The 19,115-nt window shown below is 35.3% G+C and overlaps 2 protein-coding genes across 7 annotated transcripts in view; one reads left to right on the top strand and one right to left on the bottom strand.

Moving 5' to 3' along the window:
• The first annotated feature begins 660 nt into the window (after window positions 1–660).
• LOC117110108 (katanin p60 ATPase-containing subunit A-like 2) lies at window positions 661–13,881 on the top strand. Of its 6 annotated transcripts, none has more exons than XM_033252718.1 (14): window positions 661–798; window positions 1,783–1,950; window positions 4,002–4,068; window positions 4,495–4,531; window positions 4,983–5,163; window positions 5,500–5,703; window positions 6,187–6,363; window positions 7,384–7,566; window positions 8,119–8,213; window positions 8,912–9,019; window positions 9,626–9,791; window positions 10,054–10,156; window positions 10,852–10,881; window positions 11,814–13,881. In XM_033252718.1, the coding sequence occupies exons 1-14, from the start codon at window positions 745–747 to the stop codon at window positions 11,951–11,953; spliced, it is 1,713 nt and encodes a 570-aa protein (XP_033108609.1). In that variant the 5' UTR covers window positions 661–744; the 3' UTR covers window positions 11,954–13,881. The 6 variants fall into 6 exon arrangements, 4 of the variants coding, with proteins under 4 accessions (XP_033108609.1, XP_033108632.1, XP_033108603.1 ...); XR_004445633.1 differs by lacking the exon at window positions 1,783–1,950 and adding an exon at window positions 2,674–2,841 and having other exon boundaries at window positions 669–798; window positions 9,626–9,795; window positions 11,814–11,925; XM_033252712.1 differs by lacking the exon at window positions 1,783–1,950 and adding an exon at window positions 2,674–2,841 and having other exon boundaries at window positions 669–798.
• Window positions 13,882–14,272: 391 nt separating this feature from the next.
• The window catches only part of LOC117110149 (cation channel sperm-associated protein 2-like), a 20,156-nt gene continuing 15,313 nt past the window's right edge, over window positions 14,273–19,115 (bottom strand). Inside the window, exons 11-12 of the mRNA XM_033252763.1 lie at window positions 15,130–15,282; window positions 14,273–14,558 (exon numbers count right to left, since the gene is read on the bottom strand). Coding sequence (XP_033108654.1) covers window positions 14,512–14,558; window positions 15,130–15,282 — 200 coding nt within the window. The 3' untranslated portion in view covers window positions 14,273–14,511. The remainder of the gene's footprint in view (window positions 14,559–15,129; window positions 15,283–19,115) is intronic.

Here is a 19,115-nt window from a genome sequence, read left to right on the forward strand (position 1 = left end):
GATATTTATATTACACTATACGGATCAAGGCTGATGTAGCAGTGAGAGCCGACAGCTATTTTACATATTCAACCTCATTATTGCTTTATCAATCTGAGGCTTGAACCAGTTTTACAGATATTATCCCTGATCTATCATTCATCGTTCCCGAAGTGAACATTCACTGTTACAGGAATAATGAATGAATGAATGAATACTTCTTGCTTGGTTGGTTCAATAAATTTAAAACTTTTTAAAATATAAATCTAACACTACCCTAAATTCACGTCTACCTAGCCTCCTGCCATTTCGATTGAGTCATCAAAACCAGACTCTACCCGGTGGTAGGCTTAGGCCTACGTGTGGATTGTACACAGAGCAAATCTGATGTAGCCTAGGCCTATCTATCTACTAGCCTGGTTGAGCCAAACGAAGAATTTGCCCTCCAAAACGATTCAAATAATTTATTAATTAAACAAGTTGTGAATAAAATCATCATAAATACTATTAGTCTAAATAGGTCTATAACACAAAATTTGTCTCAAAGTGTCGAAAATAAATAACAAAGGTTATAAAAACGCTGAAATATTGCTTACTTTTAATTCTAAATAGTCGGACATCTTGCTTGTTTCAAAATACAATCCCTTCTCGCACCAAATTGTGGGCATGCGCATTGATTCGGGAAGAGTGATGCATTTCGGGATACATTCAAATGACAGATCCCAGGCAACCAGACGCCTGTGGGTTTTTATATAAACTTTGAAAATGGAATCACTAAGTTATGTTACATTGAAAACAGCAAACCAAGCTAGGGAGGCGGTAGGTGATAGTCACTAGACTATTTACTTTGCAAGATGAATTGTATTGGATTCTGAGTATTATTACAGTGTCATAAATGCGATTAAAGTTAGGCCTAATCTGGGCCTAACTAGGCTAGCAAAAACAAAACTACCTCCTCCCAGCCCAGCAGCAGCAGGGAGGCCGCTGAATGAGTCTGAATAAGAAAAGACCCCGGCTACTCTATAGGCCTATGCCTACTAGCCTAAGCCTAGGCATATATAGTTAGGTAGGCTTAGGCCTAGGCCAGCCTGGGTATATAGGGCCTAACCACCCTATAGACATAGCCTACCCGAGTGCCAGTGATTATGGCTTTACTAACTAAGATGTATGTAGGCCTAGGCCTAGATCCAGAGATATGAGCATTTAAATATTATGTGTAAGAGAACCACATTTTGAGAAAATCGGCCTCCAAGATAAACCAACCTGTACAAATAATAGGACTAGAATTACAGAATATGTGCAGTGAACACTGTTTTAGTAAGAAAATTCACTTTCAAAGTATACAATCATTAAATATAAATATAAAGTTATTCAAAAACAAAACATTAAAATCAAAATTGTGTAAAATTTTGACTTTGACCTATTTTGGTGATTATCTCAAAATGATTTCACCAACGATGCGTCTCATTTCGTGGTCAGACCTCACATATCTTCTAAAGTGCTTTGGGCGATTGATAATTTCCTTTTCCTTCTTTTTTAAACATTTTTAATGCCAGCCCACCCCCTCCCTAATTCTGCCCCTGTACCGTATCTATGTATGATTCTCAGTAATGAATTTGAATTTTCCTAGCCAACCCTATAACCTTCTTTATCATTACAGAGATAGTGAGTGGCCCACAGGTACTGTACCTCACTCAGACACATCAAATTAATTATTAACCACTTGCTAAACTGATGACTAATAAAGTAAAGCGTTCGCTGCCCCTAGTTAGTAAATTTACCAGCACTATATTAATATTGCAGGAAGAACAAAGGACAGAACAGCGTAAACGAAACCTCCTTGTACTAGTACTTCATCATCTAGTAGATGCAGGGTACATAGAATCGGCCAAAGCACTAGAATCTGAAGGAAATCTGAGCTTCAGCAGGTTTGAAGTATGTGATAATATAGATCTACCTACCATTCTCATGGTAAGTATCAAGGCATTTTGAATAAATTTTCTTTGGAAAGAACAGGTAAAAAGTTCACACATTGATTATAACATAACCAAGTCAGTAACATCTTTCAAGGTTCAAAAGAACATTTATATCTCAAAAATAATAATAATAATACAAATATAATATAATAAATAACCAGCCAAGGTAGTGATTAGTAACATTATGTTTCAATAGGACTAGAATTGCAGAATATGCGCAGTGAACACTGTTTTAGTAAGAAAATTCACTTTCAAAGTATACAATCATTAAATATAAATATAAAGTTATTCAAAAACAAAACATTAAAATCCAAATTGTGTAAAATTTTGACTTTGACCTATTTTGGTGATTATCTCAAAATGATTTCACCAACGATGCGTCTCATTTCGTGGTCAGACCTCACATATCTTCTAAAGTATTTTGGGCGATTGATAATTTCCTTTTCCTTCTTTTTTAAACATTTTTAATGCCAGCCCACCCCCCTCCCTAATTCTGCCCCTGTACCGTATCTATGATTCTCAGTAATGAATTTGAATGTTCCTAGCCAACCCTATAACCTTCTTTATCATTACAGAGATAGTGAGTGGCCAACAGGTACTGTACCTCACTCAGACACATCAAATTAATTATTAACCTCTTGCTAAACTGATGACTAATAAAGTAAAGCGTTCGCTGCCCCTAGTTAGTAAATTTACCAGCACTATATTAATATTGCAGGAAGAACAAAGGACAGAACAGCGTAAACGAAACCTTCTTGTACTAGTACTTCATCATCTAGTAGATGCAGGGTACATAGAATCGGCCAAAGCACTAGAATCTGAAGGAAATCTGAGCTTCAGCAGGTTTGAAGTATGTGATAATATAGATCTACCTACCATTCTCATGGTAAGTATCAAGGCATTTTGAATAAATTTTCTTTGGAAAGAACAGGTAAAAAGTTCACACATTGATTATAACATAACCAAGTCAGATGGTACTCAGTAACATCTTTCAAGGTTCAAAAGAACATTTATATCTCAAAAATAATAATAATAATACAAATATAATATAATAAATAACCAGCCAAGGTAGTGATTAGTAACATTATGTTTCTATAGAAATTAATAAGTTTATCAATTTTCTTATTTTTTATCAACCATATAATTTCAAATTCATCCATGATGGATACTTACCATATTGACAATTTTCTTAATGTTGTTGGGATGGGCCTATATTTAGTAATTATAACCATTTTTTAGATTATTAGAACTCCTTATTTTGTTCCAAAATATTTTTCCATTTTAAGTTTCAAAGGTAAAAATATATATTTTGTGGTTAAGTATTTTGTAAAATGAGGCTTGTTGTGGCAAAATGGTTAAGTTGTCGCACAGTCCAGTATTGAGTAGATGAGCTATAAAATATGGGAGCTCAAAAAATTGCTAAAAAAGCCAAATTTGTTTTTCACTTTAGATCAACAGTTTAATGTCTCATTAATTATATCCCAAAGTATTAGTTCTGCAAGCTGTTTAACAAATTGTTTATTTAACGTTATTTTTCATAGTTCGTTCTATTAAACAGTGTATGCACAAATAACTTTGAAAGGCAATTACTCAAAATCCTGTTTATCTTGACTCTAAGAGTACTGTACTTTCACTTTCCAATAACTTAGGTTTGAAATGTTCAATTTGAATGAATGACCTCTCATTTTAAAGATCACATACTCAGGTATTTGAAAATACCAATAACTTGAATTTCAATTTTTGCTACAAGTTAGCCATTTTGCCACAACATGCCTCAAATGTGCTTCAGAGTTTGAAATATTATATCAATATACAAATTACAAAATTTGCTTCCATTGTATAGTAAAAATGGCAAAGATTAATTTTAAAAAGTATTTTTCTTAATCTTCCAATGTATTTTTTCATGATTGTTTACTTAATAAATAATTTCCATTATTACACATAGAATATCACAAAATAGTAGAACATGGTTAAATGAGGGTGCAGTGTACTGATGATGATAATTACCTTTATTTCTTATGATTTTTCTTGTTTTCTTATTTTTAGGAATATGAATCGTATTACTATGTAAAATTTGGAAAATATCCCAAAATAACCAAGAAATTGTCATCAGGTAAGTCAAAAGAAAGTCAACCTGGATTAACAAAATGCCAGTTGTCTGTACTGTACTGCCATTGTGATGTTTGAATTCTTATAAACTTTGTGCATTGATTATCAGATTATTTTCAGACTCATCAGATAATGTTTATATGTTAAGTAGAGTATTATCCAACTTACAACAGACATGGAAATAATTAAGATTTATTTGATCGGTTTTCTGAAGCCATATCAGATATATTTGGTCAAATAGTGTGTGTTAGGTCAGACAAGAAAGAAATCTCTTAATGTAATTTAGATCTGACAGAATGCTTCAATCTGTCAATCAATCAATCAATATTTCTATTTTTGATGTTGAGAGCCTGAAGTATAACTGCTCCCTCAGTATATAGAGTAGATATAAAAATACAGAAAACTCGACAAGGTTGTTGTTTCTTTGTAGGTGATATTCCTCAACAGAAAGGTGGAAGTGGGAGACGGTAAGTTCTATTTTACATACTAAAAAAGTTATAAGTGGATATTCATCATGTCATTATGAAAAATCCACATATTTTATGTCAAAATTGCACATTTCCTAATAATAATATATACAGATTTCTAAATTTATGCCCTGATTTGAAGCCTGGTTAATTATTTTAATGATTTTAGGATGAAAATTTATCTAAAATCTGATATTACACTGTTTTGAGGGTAGAAGTAGATTGGTACATAGCAGTATAATTGCAATTGCAGTGTCCTCCATTCATATTTCTGTACAAAGCCAGGCATAACTTCTTGGTACCTAACTGCTCCACTTCCCAGCCTCATGATGAGACTTTGTTTCTAGAGCATCGCTCTGTCCTGTAATCAGCGAATGTACATGCTTTTGAATGTGAAGAGGAAAGAATTGTGAAGACTGCCTCAATATATAAAATGTCATTTAATTTTCAGGAATCGAAAAGGCAGCACTCCAAGCCTTCCAAAAATCCCCCATGTTCCAGAGCCAAGGGATCAGGTTTCGTCAGGGAACTCTGCTTCACGGCGACGGCCAACTTCTTCCAACCCGGCGATGCGTAAGCAACAAAGTATTGAAAGGAAACCAAAGCCTGAGGTGAACGGCAAACCCCAACAGGTGAGAGTGCTTTGTACATCTTAAAGAAGCATTTGCCATGTGTTGTCTGTGTGAGCCTGGTATGTATGTATCTACAAACTCTATAGCCACATCCAACCCAGTGCAAGTTGGCACCAGCGAGCACAAGCAACAAGGAGTACGAGCAACATGACCCACCACCACTCACCCAGCCTTATTAAAGGAGAATTCTTTTATGGAGATTCCTATATGATCAACTTTGCTGAATAAGTTAACCTCAATCTTTATGTTATATTATCAAATGTGGAAATTCATCAAATTCCTTGATAATATACTCAGGTAATGATAACCCTGATTAACACATACTATTCTTACTAGGTAAATGGTAACATTGACCCCCTGTCTGACTTGGCTGTGTCTGGGTCAACTGTTGCCTCCCCTAAGGGCAATGATGCAGATGGACATAGAGGAAATTCTGGAAAACTTCCCCCTCGGAGGGGACCCATCATCGACATGAGGGCTATGTTGAACAATGCTGTGAAGGGGGCAACACAAGAGTATCTCACAGACTCTGATCCATCAGTAAGTAGAGTATGGGAGATAACATGGTACGGCATAGTGGTTAGAGTGGTTGAGTTCTAATAAAACAATCTGTTTGATAGTATATTTCATGATTCTTGAAAATGATCAAATAGATCGAAACATTGAATCTTCAAAATATCTCTATCTCTTTTTTTCGGATTACTGTGTTTTGTTATATTTAAAACTAATTAGTTCATCATCTATAATGTCTTCACATCATCATCAACCGAATCATTAATTGTCATAATTATTTCTCTATAGATAGACAGACAGACAGACAGACAGTTTATTCAATAAAATTCAAATAACTATATCTTTGCAGCAAAGCTAAACTGCGATGATATTCACAATAGTTAAATAAAAAGAAAAGAACAATAACATGCAACAAATTCACAGAAATGGACAAAACATAAATCAAAAGTAAAAGAAACATTCAATTTTTACCATTATTCAATTTACCGTTATTTATATTTATCCTTGCAGGAAAGATTATTAAAACCATTAGGCGGCTATGCCGGCTACTCTCTAGAGTGGCGTGAGTTAGCTCAGAGTATTAGCAAGGATATATACTTAAACAATCCTAATGTACGATGGGATGATATCATTGGTCTAGATGCAGCCAAACGTTTAGTCAAAGAATCTGTAGTGTACCCTATAAAGGTGAGAAATTTATTTATTCCTGAATTTTCTGTAAAGGATTGAATAAGTTCTGTCTGTGTCTTGTGATGGGATTGCCACTTTGAATAATGATTTAAGCCTTGTTCGCACTGGATTTAAAAAATGGTAAATTTTACCAAGGTAACTTTAACCAAAGTCATGGGTACATTTCACCATTGTTCGCACTTGGATTATTCACGTGGTTAGTTTTACCATAGTTTTACCAAGATTTAAACTTGTGTACAAAAAATATTATTGAGGGCACTAGTTTGTGACTTCAACTTCCGGTTTTGTTCGAGTGGTGTCAACATGGAAAAGTTTTAACCGTGTGCACGTTCGGATTGGACTTCTTGACCAGCGTGGTTAGTTTAACCGAGACCGTGGTAAGTTTTACTGGACAGGCTGAGGTCGGTAAAATTAACCATTCGGCTTGGTTAATTTAACCCTGAGGGAATTGTAACCGACGTTCGGATTGGATTTTTTTTGGTCAATTTAGCCAGTGACTCGGTTAATTTGACCAAATTAAGTCCAGTGCGATAGGGGCTTTAGTTCACTGTTTGGCATATCCTTGATCCTAGTGCCTAAAGCTGAATAAATAATATATGTAGAAAGGTATATTGAAACATAGACACAGACATGAAGATTAATGACAGGATTACCATAAGTGAACTCAATCACTGTCAAGTGGCTCTTTGAGGCTGATGAGGAAAGACATATACACTTTAAATAGACCAGTATTCAAAATGTAGCTAAAAATAATATTAACATACTAAAATGCTTTTAAGTCACTTCCTTAAATTAGATTGAAATATTATTATGCTGAGTTTATAAAGTGACAACAAGTTAATGAAATGATTTATTAATGTTTGGGTATATTACATGATAATTATTGTTGTCGTCATCGTTATTAACAGCATATCAACTATCAGTATTATTTCAAGTAGCTCCCCCTCCCATAATTGATTATTGTTATGACCAGTAATGGCTATCGTTTTGATAAAGATGTTTAATTAATGTTCCCAGTACCCACAACTCTTCACTGGAATACTGTCACCGTGGAAAGGTCTGTTATTATATGGTCCACCGGGCACAGGTAAAACACTGCTAGCTAAAGCCGTTGCCACAGAATGTAACACAACGTTCTTCAACATATCAGCATCTAGCATTGTGAGCAAGTGGCGAGGAGACTCAGAGAAACTAGTTAGGGTGAGTTAAGGTTTGAGGTTTAACTCATATTAAGGGCTGATGAATGTTTAACAAGGTCAGTGCTTCTCATGAATCATTTCCAGAATATATGAGAAAAAGGGAGATGTGCTGATATTACGATCAGGACCACTTCTTATCAATCTGATGTGTGTGTCCAGCTTTAGCAGATTGGTTGGTGGAAACAACTACAGCCCCCAACCAATTTCTAATTGGGTATTTAGAGACGTTATTCTACCAAGGTAATAGTGTCACACACACCTAAACCTTTCATTGTACTTCACCATCCTAGATGAATCACTCCATTAAGATCTCAGTGGCCTCTATACTCCATCAATAATCATATGCATCTTAGGCTAGGGAGGTTACTCTACTAAGATTATTGTCACATGGATATTTCTGACCTAAGATACCAGTACCAGTACAGAATACATGCTAGATAATCACATTGATTTTTGGTTAACTTTAGTCTTTAGATACATTAAAAAGCATGCTATAATGCTATGTCTGACTATCACCATAAACTTGTTTTTTGTTTTTTTTTAATCATTTTAGGTATTATTTGAACTAGCAAGATTTCATGCTCCATCCACAATATTTCTTGATGAATTGGAGTCCCTGATGAGTCAGAGGGGATCACTAGCTGGAGGGTCAGTATTTACACACCATGTACAATCAATAATGCTGAAGCAGTTTGGCACAGTGGAAATGATTTGGTTTCCCAACCTCAAGGTCAGGTTTTCAATCCTCAGCTGTGCATTTTGCTTCTGTCCTTGAGCAAGGTACTTTATCTACCTAGCTGTATCAATGGGTAGCAGCAAATTTCTGGGAGTAACCTGCGGTGGACCAGCGTCCCAGCCAGGGGGAATATTGCGCTCTCATCCGCTTCATGCTACAGAAACTGGGGATAAGCTCCAGCCCTATGGGCCCTAGTGGCTCGGCAAGGTTATTTTTTCAGTCAATAATTCTAGGATGTCAATTGTTTGCATGTAATACATAAGCAGAGCTACTTATTGTAAATGTGAATAGATATACAGTCATGCAATTGAATTGTAAAAATAGTGAGTTCCAAATCTGATGATAAAATGTTAATACTGTAATAACAATAATCCCGCCGATCCCTTTAGACGCTTAAACTATGATGGAAACTATCCCCTGCCAGATATTAACCTGGTATTTTTGTGTCAAAGTTCCAGGGCCAGAAATTACAAGGGTGGGCTTTAATAACTAAGTTCACTTAACTACAAAATGGTAAAAGACTATCATCCGTCGACACCAACCTGGTATTTCTTAGTCAAGGTTTAGGGGGCAATGTTAATAAATATAATATATTTTATTAATTTTTCAGAGAACATGAGGGCAGTAGGCGGATGAAAACAGAGCTCTTAGTACAAATGGATGGCCTAGCTAAATCTGATGATCTTGTATTTCTTCTAGCTGCATCAAATTTACCTTGGTAAACACAGTACTACTTATCTTTCTATATTGTCAACTTCCTGATAGAGAAATTAGAGAGGAAGAAACCTTAGACTTCACTTCCTTGCCACTTGTTATTTTCATAATTAAGTGGTTTCAATTGTTTCTGATTTTTTGTCAATTGAGCTGATTCATTCAGTCGTAATTCAGGGTTAAAATGGGTTGACCTTAGGGGTATGTTCACACATACGGCGTAAGACTGGCGTAGATCAAAGTAACTAATCTATTGCAATCGTGATTGGACAATCTCTTGAAATGAGGTCAAATCGTTCAAGCATCACTGGCGTTAGCTCCGTGGCATTAGCTAATCTTGGGTCTGCATGTAGCGTTAATAACGCCATGGAGGTGGGGTTGTGATTGGCATAAGTAACACCACTGCCTAGTTCAAACACAAAGGCGTACACTACACCAGCCTTACGCCATGTGTGTGGACATACCCTTAGGTAACTGAATGAAATCTGAATTAATCAGCTCAAATCTAGGTTTCACTAAAAAGTAAGTAATTCCATTCAGCGATGACATTTTGTTATTTTTTAAATAATGATTTTTATCAATGTTACATCATTTTCCTACTCAATTTTTATAGGGAATTAGACCATGCAATGTTGCGACGTTTAGAAAAGCGAATTTTAGTTGATTTGCCAACGACAGAAGCAAGAGAGAAAATGATTGAATTTCATCTGCCGTTAGTTCTTAATCCAGACTGTGTTTTGTCTATCAAAACTAACCTTGATTACATTGACTTAGCCGAAGTAAGTTTATTTAAAAATATGAATAGAGGTAAAGCAAAGATAATTGAAATGTACATTATGCATAAACATATAATTAAATTCATAATTCAATATATAATCGTAGCTGCTTTTGTTGATATGTGATAATGATGTTGTATATACATAGTAGTGGCAAAATTGAACAGGAATATAATATATAATTAGTCTTAAAAGTGCTTTACATGTATTGATAATTGTGTCAAATACCCTAAAAGTAATTTAGTTTTTTTTTAAATTTTATTAGAAAACAGAAGGATACTCGGGATCTGATTTGAAATTAGTCTGCAAAGAAGCCGCCATGAGGCCAGTAAGGAAGGTCTTTGATATACTGGAATCGGCCCAGATAGGTATGTTTTTCTTTTAAATTGAACATTTTCTCTGTCTTTTTTGGAATAGTTTGCCAATCCAACATGGACACCTGCATTAAGAACAACACCCTCATTATTCTGCCAGTCAATGGGTCTGTTTAGATATGCACGTAGGATTAAATGAGGCTATGTGCTTGAAATAGCCAATCAAAATGTGAATAGCTCAGGATGGTTATATTTAGACAGTTACATTTGCATCATTTCCATCTGTATATGAACATGGAGCATTATGTGGAATTAACAGGCATAGGTATTATTATTGGAATGACCAAATTACTAGATGTTGTGAGATAGGACTGCCGTTTAAGATGCATATTATATTCAATTATGTGGTTACTTTATTACAATGTGGCCTTTGACGTACATCTGCTATCTGCTTTATTAACAAAATAATGTATTAGAATCCCTAATCAATTAATACATCTACCTTGGATTGCATGCACTCAAAAATACTAGTTACCATTACTGTATGCATTCCCACATGCTTCTATTTTTAGAACTGATGTGCTAGCCTGCTCTTTTTCATCAAATGGGCCGCTCATATAACATAATTTTGGCTTATAAATAATTTACAGTAATTTATAATAATTTCACGCTATAAAAATATATTTATAACCATTATCCATTAACATAAAAATACCCCCAAAAAAACCAATATATTTGTTCTCTACTAGATCGAGATCATGGTAACATATATTGGTTGAGTAAGTATTGAGTGAATTGTGATTGCTGTTTCTAACAAAGCTTTTGATTGGTCAGATCATAATATCTTGTGGATTGTATTTTTTTTTTTTTTCTAGTTTAACCCCTCAACAACATTTTCTCTTAATTTCTCTTGAACACAGAATATCTGGCTTTGTCAACAATTCTAGTTTTGTATATTTATCGTCAAGGATTAAATCTAATACTGTACAGTGATTGCCCTTTCAAACATGCCTAGAGACCTTTAAGAAAATTTGATCATATGTCTCCAGTTGTAAGAAACATTCATTTGTTGCCAGTTGCCTCTCGAATTGATTTCAAAAGACTTTTTAAAGTGTTTAAAAACACTTAACAAACTTGCACCACCAGATCTTTATCAGAGAACACTTAATTCCATCCCAGAATTGATTCCTCTATGCCTCAAGTTGTGGATTAGTGTTTTTTTGAAAGTGAACGTTTGTATGTGCTGCACCTCGTCTGTGGAATTATGTTAGGATGCCAACAATTTAAAGAAACTTTGCTGTACGAGCACCTTTGAACATTTTGTTTGTGAATTTTGGAACCATATAAATTCCATGATAGATTAATTGACTGACTGACTGACTGACTGATGACTGATTGATTGATTGACTGCTTGACTACTTTATTTACTGACTGATTAATTGATTGTTTGAAAACCAACAAAGATATCACAAAATGTATTCAGAGTTATAATGTTGTTGGTTATATGCAGCCAGGCAAGTCTTGAGAGCATCGAATGATTACATTTCCTACAGGACTAGAACGATTAATGTAGGCCAAAATTGTAATATTTTACCTTATATCATGGAGCCTCTTTAGAAATATTGGTAGTACAGTATTATCTGAAGATTAATAATTTCATAACTTCTAATCTTCTCTATTATTAATTGTTTTTTTGGTTATATTTCTGTAGAGGATGAATCAATTCCAGAGTTCTCAATTGATCCAATTACAACAGAAGATGTGGAAGCAGTACTAAAACACACCAAGCCCTCTGCAAGGATGTTGCAGAAAAAGTACATGGAATGGCAGAAGGAATACGAGTCTGTGTAGAGGAAAGTGCCCTCCGGGAGGAAGCAGCCGAGGAGCATATGGAATGCAAAATGAATATGAGATTATATAGAGGTTCATATGTGTTATGAGCTTACCTAGAAAATCTCTAAGCCCTCTGCAAGAATGCAATCAGTGAATTATGAAACGACAGAATACTGGAGTATGTATAGATCCTCTTGAATATCAGCTTTTGTAGTATAACATGCCATCTCCTGTACCCCTGAGGAGTGTTCTGTATGTGTTGTGGTACAGGTAATGCACCTGTGCTTCGGACAAAGGTATTCGACACCACAACATCATACTAAGTATCAACATATATACTCTTTGTGGTTAGAAACAAATTTAAATAAAGTGCCTTGACCAAGGACACAAGTGAAATGGACTGTGTTCATTTTTTTTATATATTAAATGTAGCATTTTTTTTAATGCAATATGTATTTTATTTAGTGCAATTATGATTATAAATATGGGTGTAATGCACTGTATGTAGGCAGTTAAATTGAAGAATATATGCTGTCAATGTGGTCCAAAATTCACACCAAATATTTACCTAGATTTGTATTTGTTGTGTAATTTGAATGGATATATATATTTTTTGACTGTGGTACTTGCCTAAAGCCAGGATTAATCTAAATGTACAGAAGCCTATTTCCAAGGCTCAAGAAGAGAGATTAAAATTTGCAAGATTATTTCCATTATAATTAGAGGCAGTAAATCTGCATCTTTAATTATCATAATAGTTGCTACTGTACTGAACAATATCTGATAATGTAGTAACTATCATCATTTCATTTTAAAAAGAGGGCCCTGGATATCAGCCAACCTTCTAGGATACGCTGGAAGGGTCACCCTCTATAAATGTGGTTAAGAAAAAAAAAAGTTGGTTAAGAAAAAAAAAAGTTGCTATGTTAACAGTATATTGGCTATGTTCACACATACACACACACACACACACACACCAGCTAACGGTTAGCAGGATCCAGATGAATAACATACGCGCTCACACTTGTGTTCATACAAGAAAACGCCCAATACAGATATAAAAAAAGATGACCGTGGGATTACTGGCCAATGGGAAACTAGAAATTGGATATACATGTGATTGGTTAATGATAGAAATGCGCTCAACTTGCTAACCGATAGCGCTTGCTAACCGTTAGCATATCTAGATCCTGGTAACATTATCGTTATCGTTAACTGATGGGGCGTTCTTACATGGGTGCTAATGGTTATCTTCTGATCCGGATACTAGGGCTCTAGTGTGAACCTAACTACTGTTCTGTAAATTCTGCAACCAAGACTCCTTAAGAGACCAGAGTAACTGGGGTATTTTGGTGCCCTAATGGGGCCCAAGGAAGAACCTTGGTGGTAGTCACAGGGAAGTCTCTGCAGTTTGTGCATTCAAGCTGCATATATTATAAAAACCTCATCATTATATTGATGGTATTTCATTCAAGAAGAGGGGGATTGTTTAGTTTATTAGAGGGGCTTAAAAAGGGGGTGGGTTTGGCTGAACCATGGAAGCACCTAGTTAAAAGACTGATATTTATTTGTCTTTATTTTGTAGTCACTGTGTGCGCACAATTTTATGTTCAATATGGGCAAAATTAATAAATTATTCAATATCCCATATAATTTTAACAAATTTTTTGAATGAAGTATATAGCAAACAGCACGATTCGATCTATTATGTATAAATTTTAGATTAATACTAAAGTATTTGTGTACTGTTTCTGTAAATATATATATATTTATATGTAAATATACTGCCATAAGCATCATAAATATATATTATACTGAATTGAAATTAAGCAAAAGGAACAGACCAGTTTTATAGATGCAAATTGATATTTTGAATTTTAATGATTGTAATACTGTAATATGAATGGGTTAAATAAATAACAATTTACAAATTGAGATGAAAACAACACTCTACTGATTTTCCTTTTTTAAGTGTCGTTTTGTTAAACAAAACAAAAAATTGCGTTGCTCATGCTTAAATATAGGGTTGGCTTTTTTTCAACAAATTGTTTTTTCCTTGAAGAGTGAGAAACACTTGTATGATATTTGAAAATGGTAATTTTAATTGCTTAAATTCATTTGATATTTAACCATGGATTTCAAGCTCATCATTGGTTACAATTTTTATCAGACAAATGCCACTGGAGTGGAAGTGGGGGGGGGGGGGAGTCCAGATTATCAAATTTCTTTTTGGGGGGGGTAGTCCAGATTATCAAATTTCTTTTTGAATTGAATTGAATTTTATTCGGCACCATTAAAAATAGCAAAACATCAAACATTAAAAACTTTGACAAAAAAAACCCCCGTTGTATGCCCATATATAGTCATGATGTGCCTATATATGGTCATAATATGATGTCATCATGACCATATTTAGGCATGTCACATGTTTTTGTCAAATAAAGTTTGATAGTCTGAATAGGGCTTTAGTGTAAAAAGACATTCTGACCACCCTGCTCTGATTACTATAATAATAGCCATTGTGCTTGGACAACAACATTTGTTTGGCCTCTTCTTTCTGCAGCAGATCCGATCTTCTAGTGGTCTTTATGTTGTGTGTCGAATATCTGCAGCAATGCATGATCTAGAAGGGATGAAATATGAACATAGTTAAATGATATACTGTAGCAACAATAATAGTAGGAAGAACGTAGAACGTAATGACGTCGCATGAAGTCATTTGCGCATGCGAGAACGTTAAGTTTGACCGAATCTACGTTGTGCAGAGAACGCAATACGGTCACGCACTAGTGAATCCGTTCTAGCGTCGCATCATCGAACAAATCGAAAGCTCCGTAATAATATTGCACCTCATCAATGCAGAAAAAAAATACTGAAGGAGGTTCATATTACCTTATTGCGAACATTTTTCTATTATTCATTTTTCCTGAAATGCGTACATACTTTTTTCTCAAAATGTGCTTTATCACGCCACATTAACAATAATACTAATTTTAGACCCATTATATCGGAAAATGCCGGAGCTTCGATGTGCTTTAGAATTTGAAAATATAACATTACACAACTCGACAACCAGCTCAACTTCCACCCCTGTGCTTGATTTCATGGCCTCCATTACTCCTACACTTCCACCACCATTTTGATACTGTTCGTATCACACATTTCCCTTTACGACACAAGTAGATGCCACTCACATGCCAGATTCTGCAGGTCTTGACGTTCTTCCAGATTCTCTTGCAAGGCTTCCATCTGCTGGAGATACCGGAAAAGAGTGTCTCGTGGCCATAAAGTTTCAGTTGGTGTCCGTGACAGAATTTCTAGATTGTCATGAACCATTTTCTCCCAATCTGAAGTGACATTTATAACAATAAACTTCAACCAGTTATTTAAAGTGCTTCTTATAACGAAATGCGCATCATCATCATCATCATCCTGTACACGTCTGTATTCCACAGCCAACATGGGTATGCGTCTTTGTAAATCATATTTTATTTTTATTTTATTTTATTTTATTTCAGTCAGTGAGAGACAAAATATTTTTTTAAATATAAAGTGACTGCAGTGCCTGGGGTCTAGCCGATTCCAATTCTTTCTTTCAGAAATGCCACCTACCTAAACCAAAAACAAAAATATAGACAAAATAAATGCAATACTTTTTGTATTTTCCAAGTATTAATCAAATAGGGACTGCAATTAAATCGGCTGAGCGATGTACTCTGATAACGTACACTGTTGAGTTTTTTTTTTGTTTTTTTTTAATTATTATTTTGATTTATGTCACAATGTATGGTTAATCAAAAATAAGTCACAGGGAGGAAATACATGTGCATTGATTCTTATAACCTTATTTAAAGGCATATAATAATATTATTATTTGTTAGTCCAAAATTACACTAAAACGAAAACCTATTACTTTATTTAGGCCTATTAATTTTTAATTAATGAATTATTATTTCAATATTTTAACGAATGCTATATAAAACAAATAAATAAATAAATAAATAAACAAACAAAAAAACAGAAAAAAACAAAAAACAACCCCAAAACAGGTCTTTAATGGGGTGAGTAGCCTAATTGTCGGACTAGAGCTTAAAACTTACGAACACACTTTGATACATCTAAAAAGAAAGTCAAAAAAGACCACCGAGCACTGAGAGATTGAAAATGAATACGAACGGAATCGGAAGAAGAGCAACGACATGAATGGTATGTGAATTACAAATCAAAAAGCGTGAGAAGTGGAAAAAGTATTAACGAAAAATACTGAGAAAATACTGTATTATAATTAGTAAAATGTAAAGTTTCCAGGCCCGTATATCTAGTGGGGTGGTGCAAAGGGGGTGTTCGCACCCAACCAAATTTGATAAGGTCCACATCTCCAAGACAGTCGAGAATGTACTGAATATAGGCCGAAATTTGTGATTTTTCTGTGATTTAAAAATAAAATATTAAATGTTTACATTTTATATAGCAGGCCCTAATCTACTCAGTCCGTCGTGATTCGGAAAAAACGCAATATCCGTTTTTGAGATTTTGGCTTAGGGGCATTCTTTTGGATGTAATCTATCATGGGAAGTGATCATATACTCCAAACAATTTTAAGAAATATGAAACTATTATGAGTGTTTAGCATTATATCCGTCCATCAAAGCTTATTTTGCGTAATGTGCATATTGATATTCTTCGTGTTCTTGTTTTGTTGGTATTCTAATTAAAGATTTTCTGTAAAGTGAGGTAATTGTATTTCTAGGTATTTTTTCCCTGGCGAAACAATGGGTGTATTTTCACCTTTGTTGTCCTATAATTTTTATACCAATATGATCAATTGATTGTTAAACTCTCCAAGTATAAATATGGATGTTGTGAAATATATAATGTTAAAATGAATAATTTATGTTACGCAGATGATATAGTTCTTGTAGCGCCTTCCATTATTGCATGGCCGGCGGAAACGGGGCCGAGGGGGGCCCCCCCCCCCCCAACTCCCCCCCCCCCCCCCAATTTTTGGCAGAAAATATATAATGTCTGGAGATTTTTGTATGATCGGAAAGGAACGCAAGAAAAGAAAGAGGGAAGGAGGAGATGGAGGGAAAAGAGAGTGTTTATTCCGTCCCCGACCGAGTTACATTTTTTCTTGCAATTCGCATCGGTGGATCTGGTAGTCATGGGTCCTGACCTCCTCCCCCCCCCCACACCCCTTGGATTTGGAAAAATCCACATCCGAGAGATCTGTAAATGAGTTTTCTTATGACATCTAAATATATTTTGCTGTGCATTGTACAGTATACATAATCATTATGATTGACAGTAACTGCTGGGAGACAATTTATAATACAGTATAAAACTTGTAAAAGCATGCATATATCATCATGAATTTGCGGGAGATGTTTTATTTCGGAAGATTTGTGCTTGCTTGCGGACCAGAATGCGTTCTTCATGCCAATTTCCAGGAGACTCCATTCCGGGACTCTACAGGAGACTTGGGACTCATGGGCACTAAATGTGGTCTTTAGATTTCTCTATTTAGATGGAAATTGAAAAATAATACGTTAAATGTTTTAAAATGGTTGTACAGTAACTGCATGCTCTTATTTATTCTTAAATAAACATTTCTTGGTAGCCAGACATCAACTTGTCTTCCCATTAGAGTATTACTAACATTGCCACTAACATTATCGTCATTCAATATACAAAACACTACACAAACAGTGCATAGGCTAATATTGCTATGTGTAAGTCATATATAACATGATAATTTATTGTATAAAAAAACTGCATTAAAATCACTATTTATTTTATAGTGGTCTGTACATGGAGGAGAAAGTATCAATTGGGTCCACCAAACCCATGGTCTCTAAATAGAGGGAATCTTTAATTGGAGGGAACAGCTAATGATAAAAGATAGCCATTAAACGGGGGGGGGGGGGGAGTCGCAGAAATGTGGTTTTTAATTGGAGCCATGGTCTTCAGCGGCGTCGCTAGGTGCGAAAGGGCCCTGGTGCAGGATTGATTGCCGATGTGATACAGGAAATTTCCTAAAGTTGTCAGAAATTTCATAGTAAAAATTGCTTATTTTACTCCCTACTTCTAAAGGCCTAGGCTATAGTGGTAGGCCTAATAAATACCAATGATAATCGCTCGTAACCATTTTAGGGCATTTGGTCTCAGCAGCTGTTAAACTAAATCAAGAAAATTGGTGGCACACAAAATTTTAAAATTGCAATGGCCGGGTCAGGGAATAAGGTGGGGGTGAAGGCCACTCAGTGATTATAGCACCTCTAGATGGCCGGAAATGGCACTCTCAGACTTAAATTTTAATATAATTCCCCCTTTTCCCCATTTTTGCTCCCCGCCCCCTTTTCAGGGAGAAAAACTACAATTCGTCGGAGAAAAAAAATGTATGTGTATATCTTACATACCTATTAGTAGCCCCCAAAACTGATTAAAAAAGCTGTCGAAACCCCTAAATTGTCATTTTCGATAAACATTATCGAGAGATTTCGAGGGATGCCCAACCACGCCCACTTTTTTCGTAGGGGACATCGCCCCAACCCCGGTTCGGGGACGCTGGGCAAATCCCCACCACTGCGCGTGCAATATGGCCGTGTGTAATATAGCTCATGTGCACTACACTCTTCGGAAAAGCGTAGGGTATTGTCTCGGGTGTATTGCTCAATCACAACCAAAAGGACACACAGGATATGTCTTCTTCAGACTTTCATAGGATACGGTATCCTTGCTGTTTATACCGAATAAAGCCATCCATCCATCCAATTAAAATTTAAACCCTGAAATTAAAAGTGAAGACATTAATTTTTTTAAATTACGCATTTGCTGAGGAGCCATTTTTTTCAACCATGGTGAAAAAAATGTGTAGCACACAACCATTCTTATTAAAGTGGCCGTCCACGTAGGCCTACTTGCAAAATGCTTCCGACGGCTATGAATTTCCCGCCATCTAGGAATCGAAAATTTCCCGGGGGAGAAACCCCGTGACCCCCTTTCTTATTGGGACTTATCGATTCATCGAAAAAAGAATACGTCTGTAATTACTGATTTTTTTTTATGTAGCCCTATATATACACAAGGTAATTCAACAAAAGGACGGTACGCACATCTCGGGACATCAAAGGTTATAACTCTGGCATCGACATTCTAGGCGCACGTGCGTCTCTACACG

This window comes from Anneissia japonica, unplaced genomic scaffold (genome assembly GCF_011630105.1).
Source record: "Anneissia japonica isolate Jap-2015-1 unplaced genomic scaffold, ASM1163010v1 scaffold1511_len2985839_cov193, whole genome shotgun sequence".
In the NCBI taxonomy this organism is placed as follows: domain Eukaryota; kingdom Metazoa; phylum Echinodermata; class Crinoidea; order Comatulida; family Comatulidae; genus Anneissia; species Anneissia japonica.

Excerpts from the sequence above, each read along its gene's own strand:
- LOC117110108 (XM_033252718.1), top strand. The coding sequence starts at position 745 with ATGGAATCACTAAGTTATGTTACATTGAAAACAGCAAACCAAGCTAGG. Across the intron at positions 5,704-6,186 it reads TCACAGACTCTGATCCATCA|GAAAGATTATTAAAACCATT; the intron begins GTAAGTAGAGTA and ends TTATCCTTGCAG. Across the intron at positions 8,214-8,911 it reads AGGGGATCACTAGCTGGAGG|AGAACATGAGGGCAGTAGGC; the intron begins GTCAGTATTTAC and ends TTAATTTTTCAG.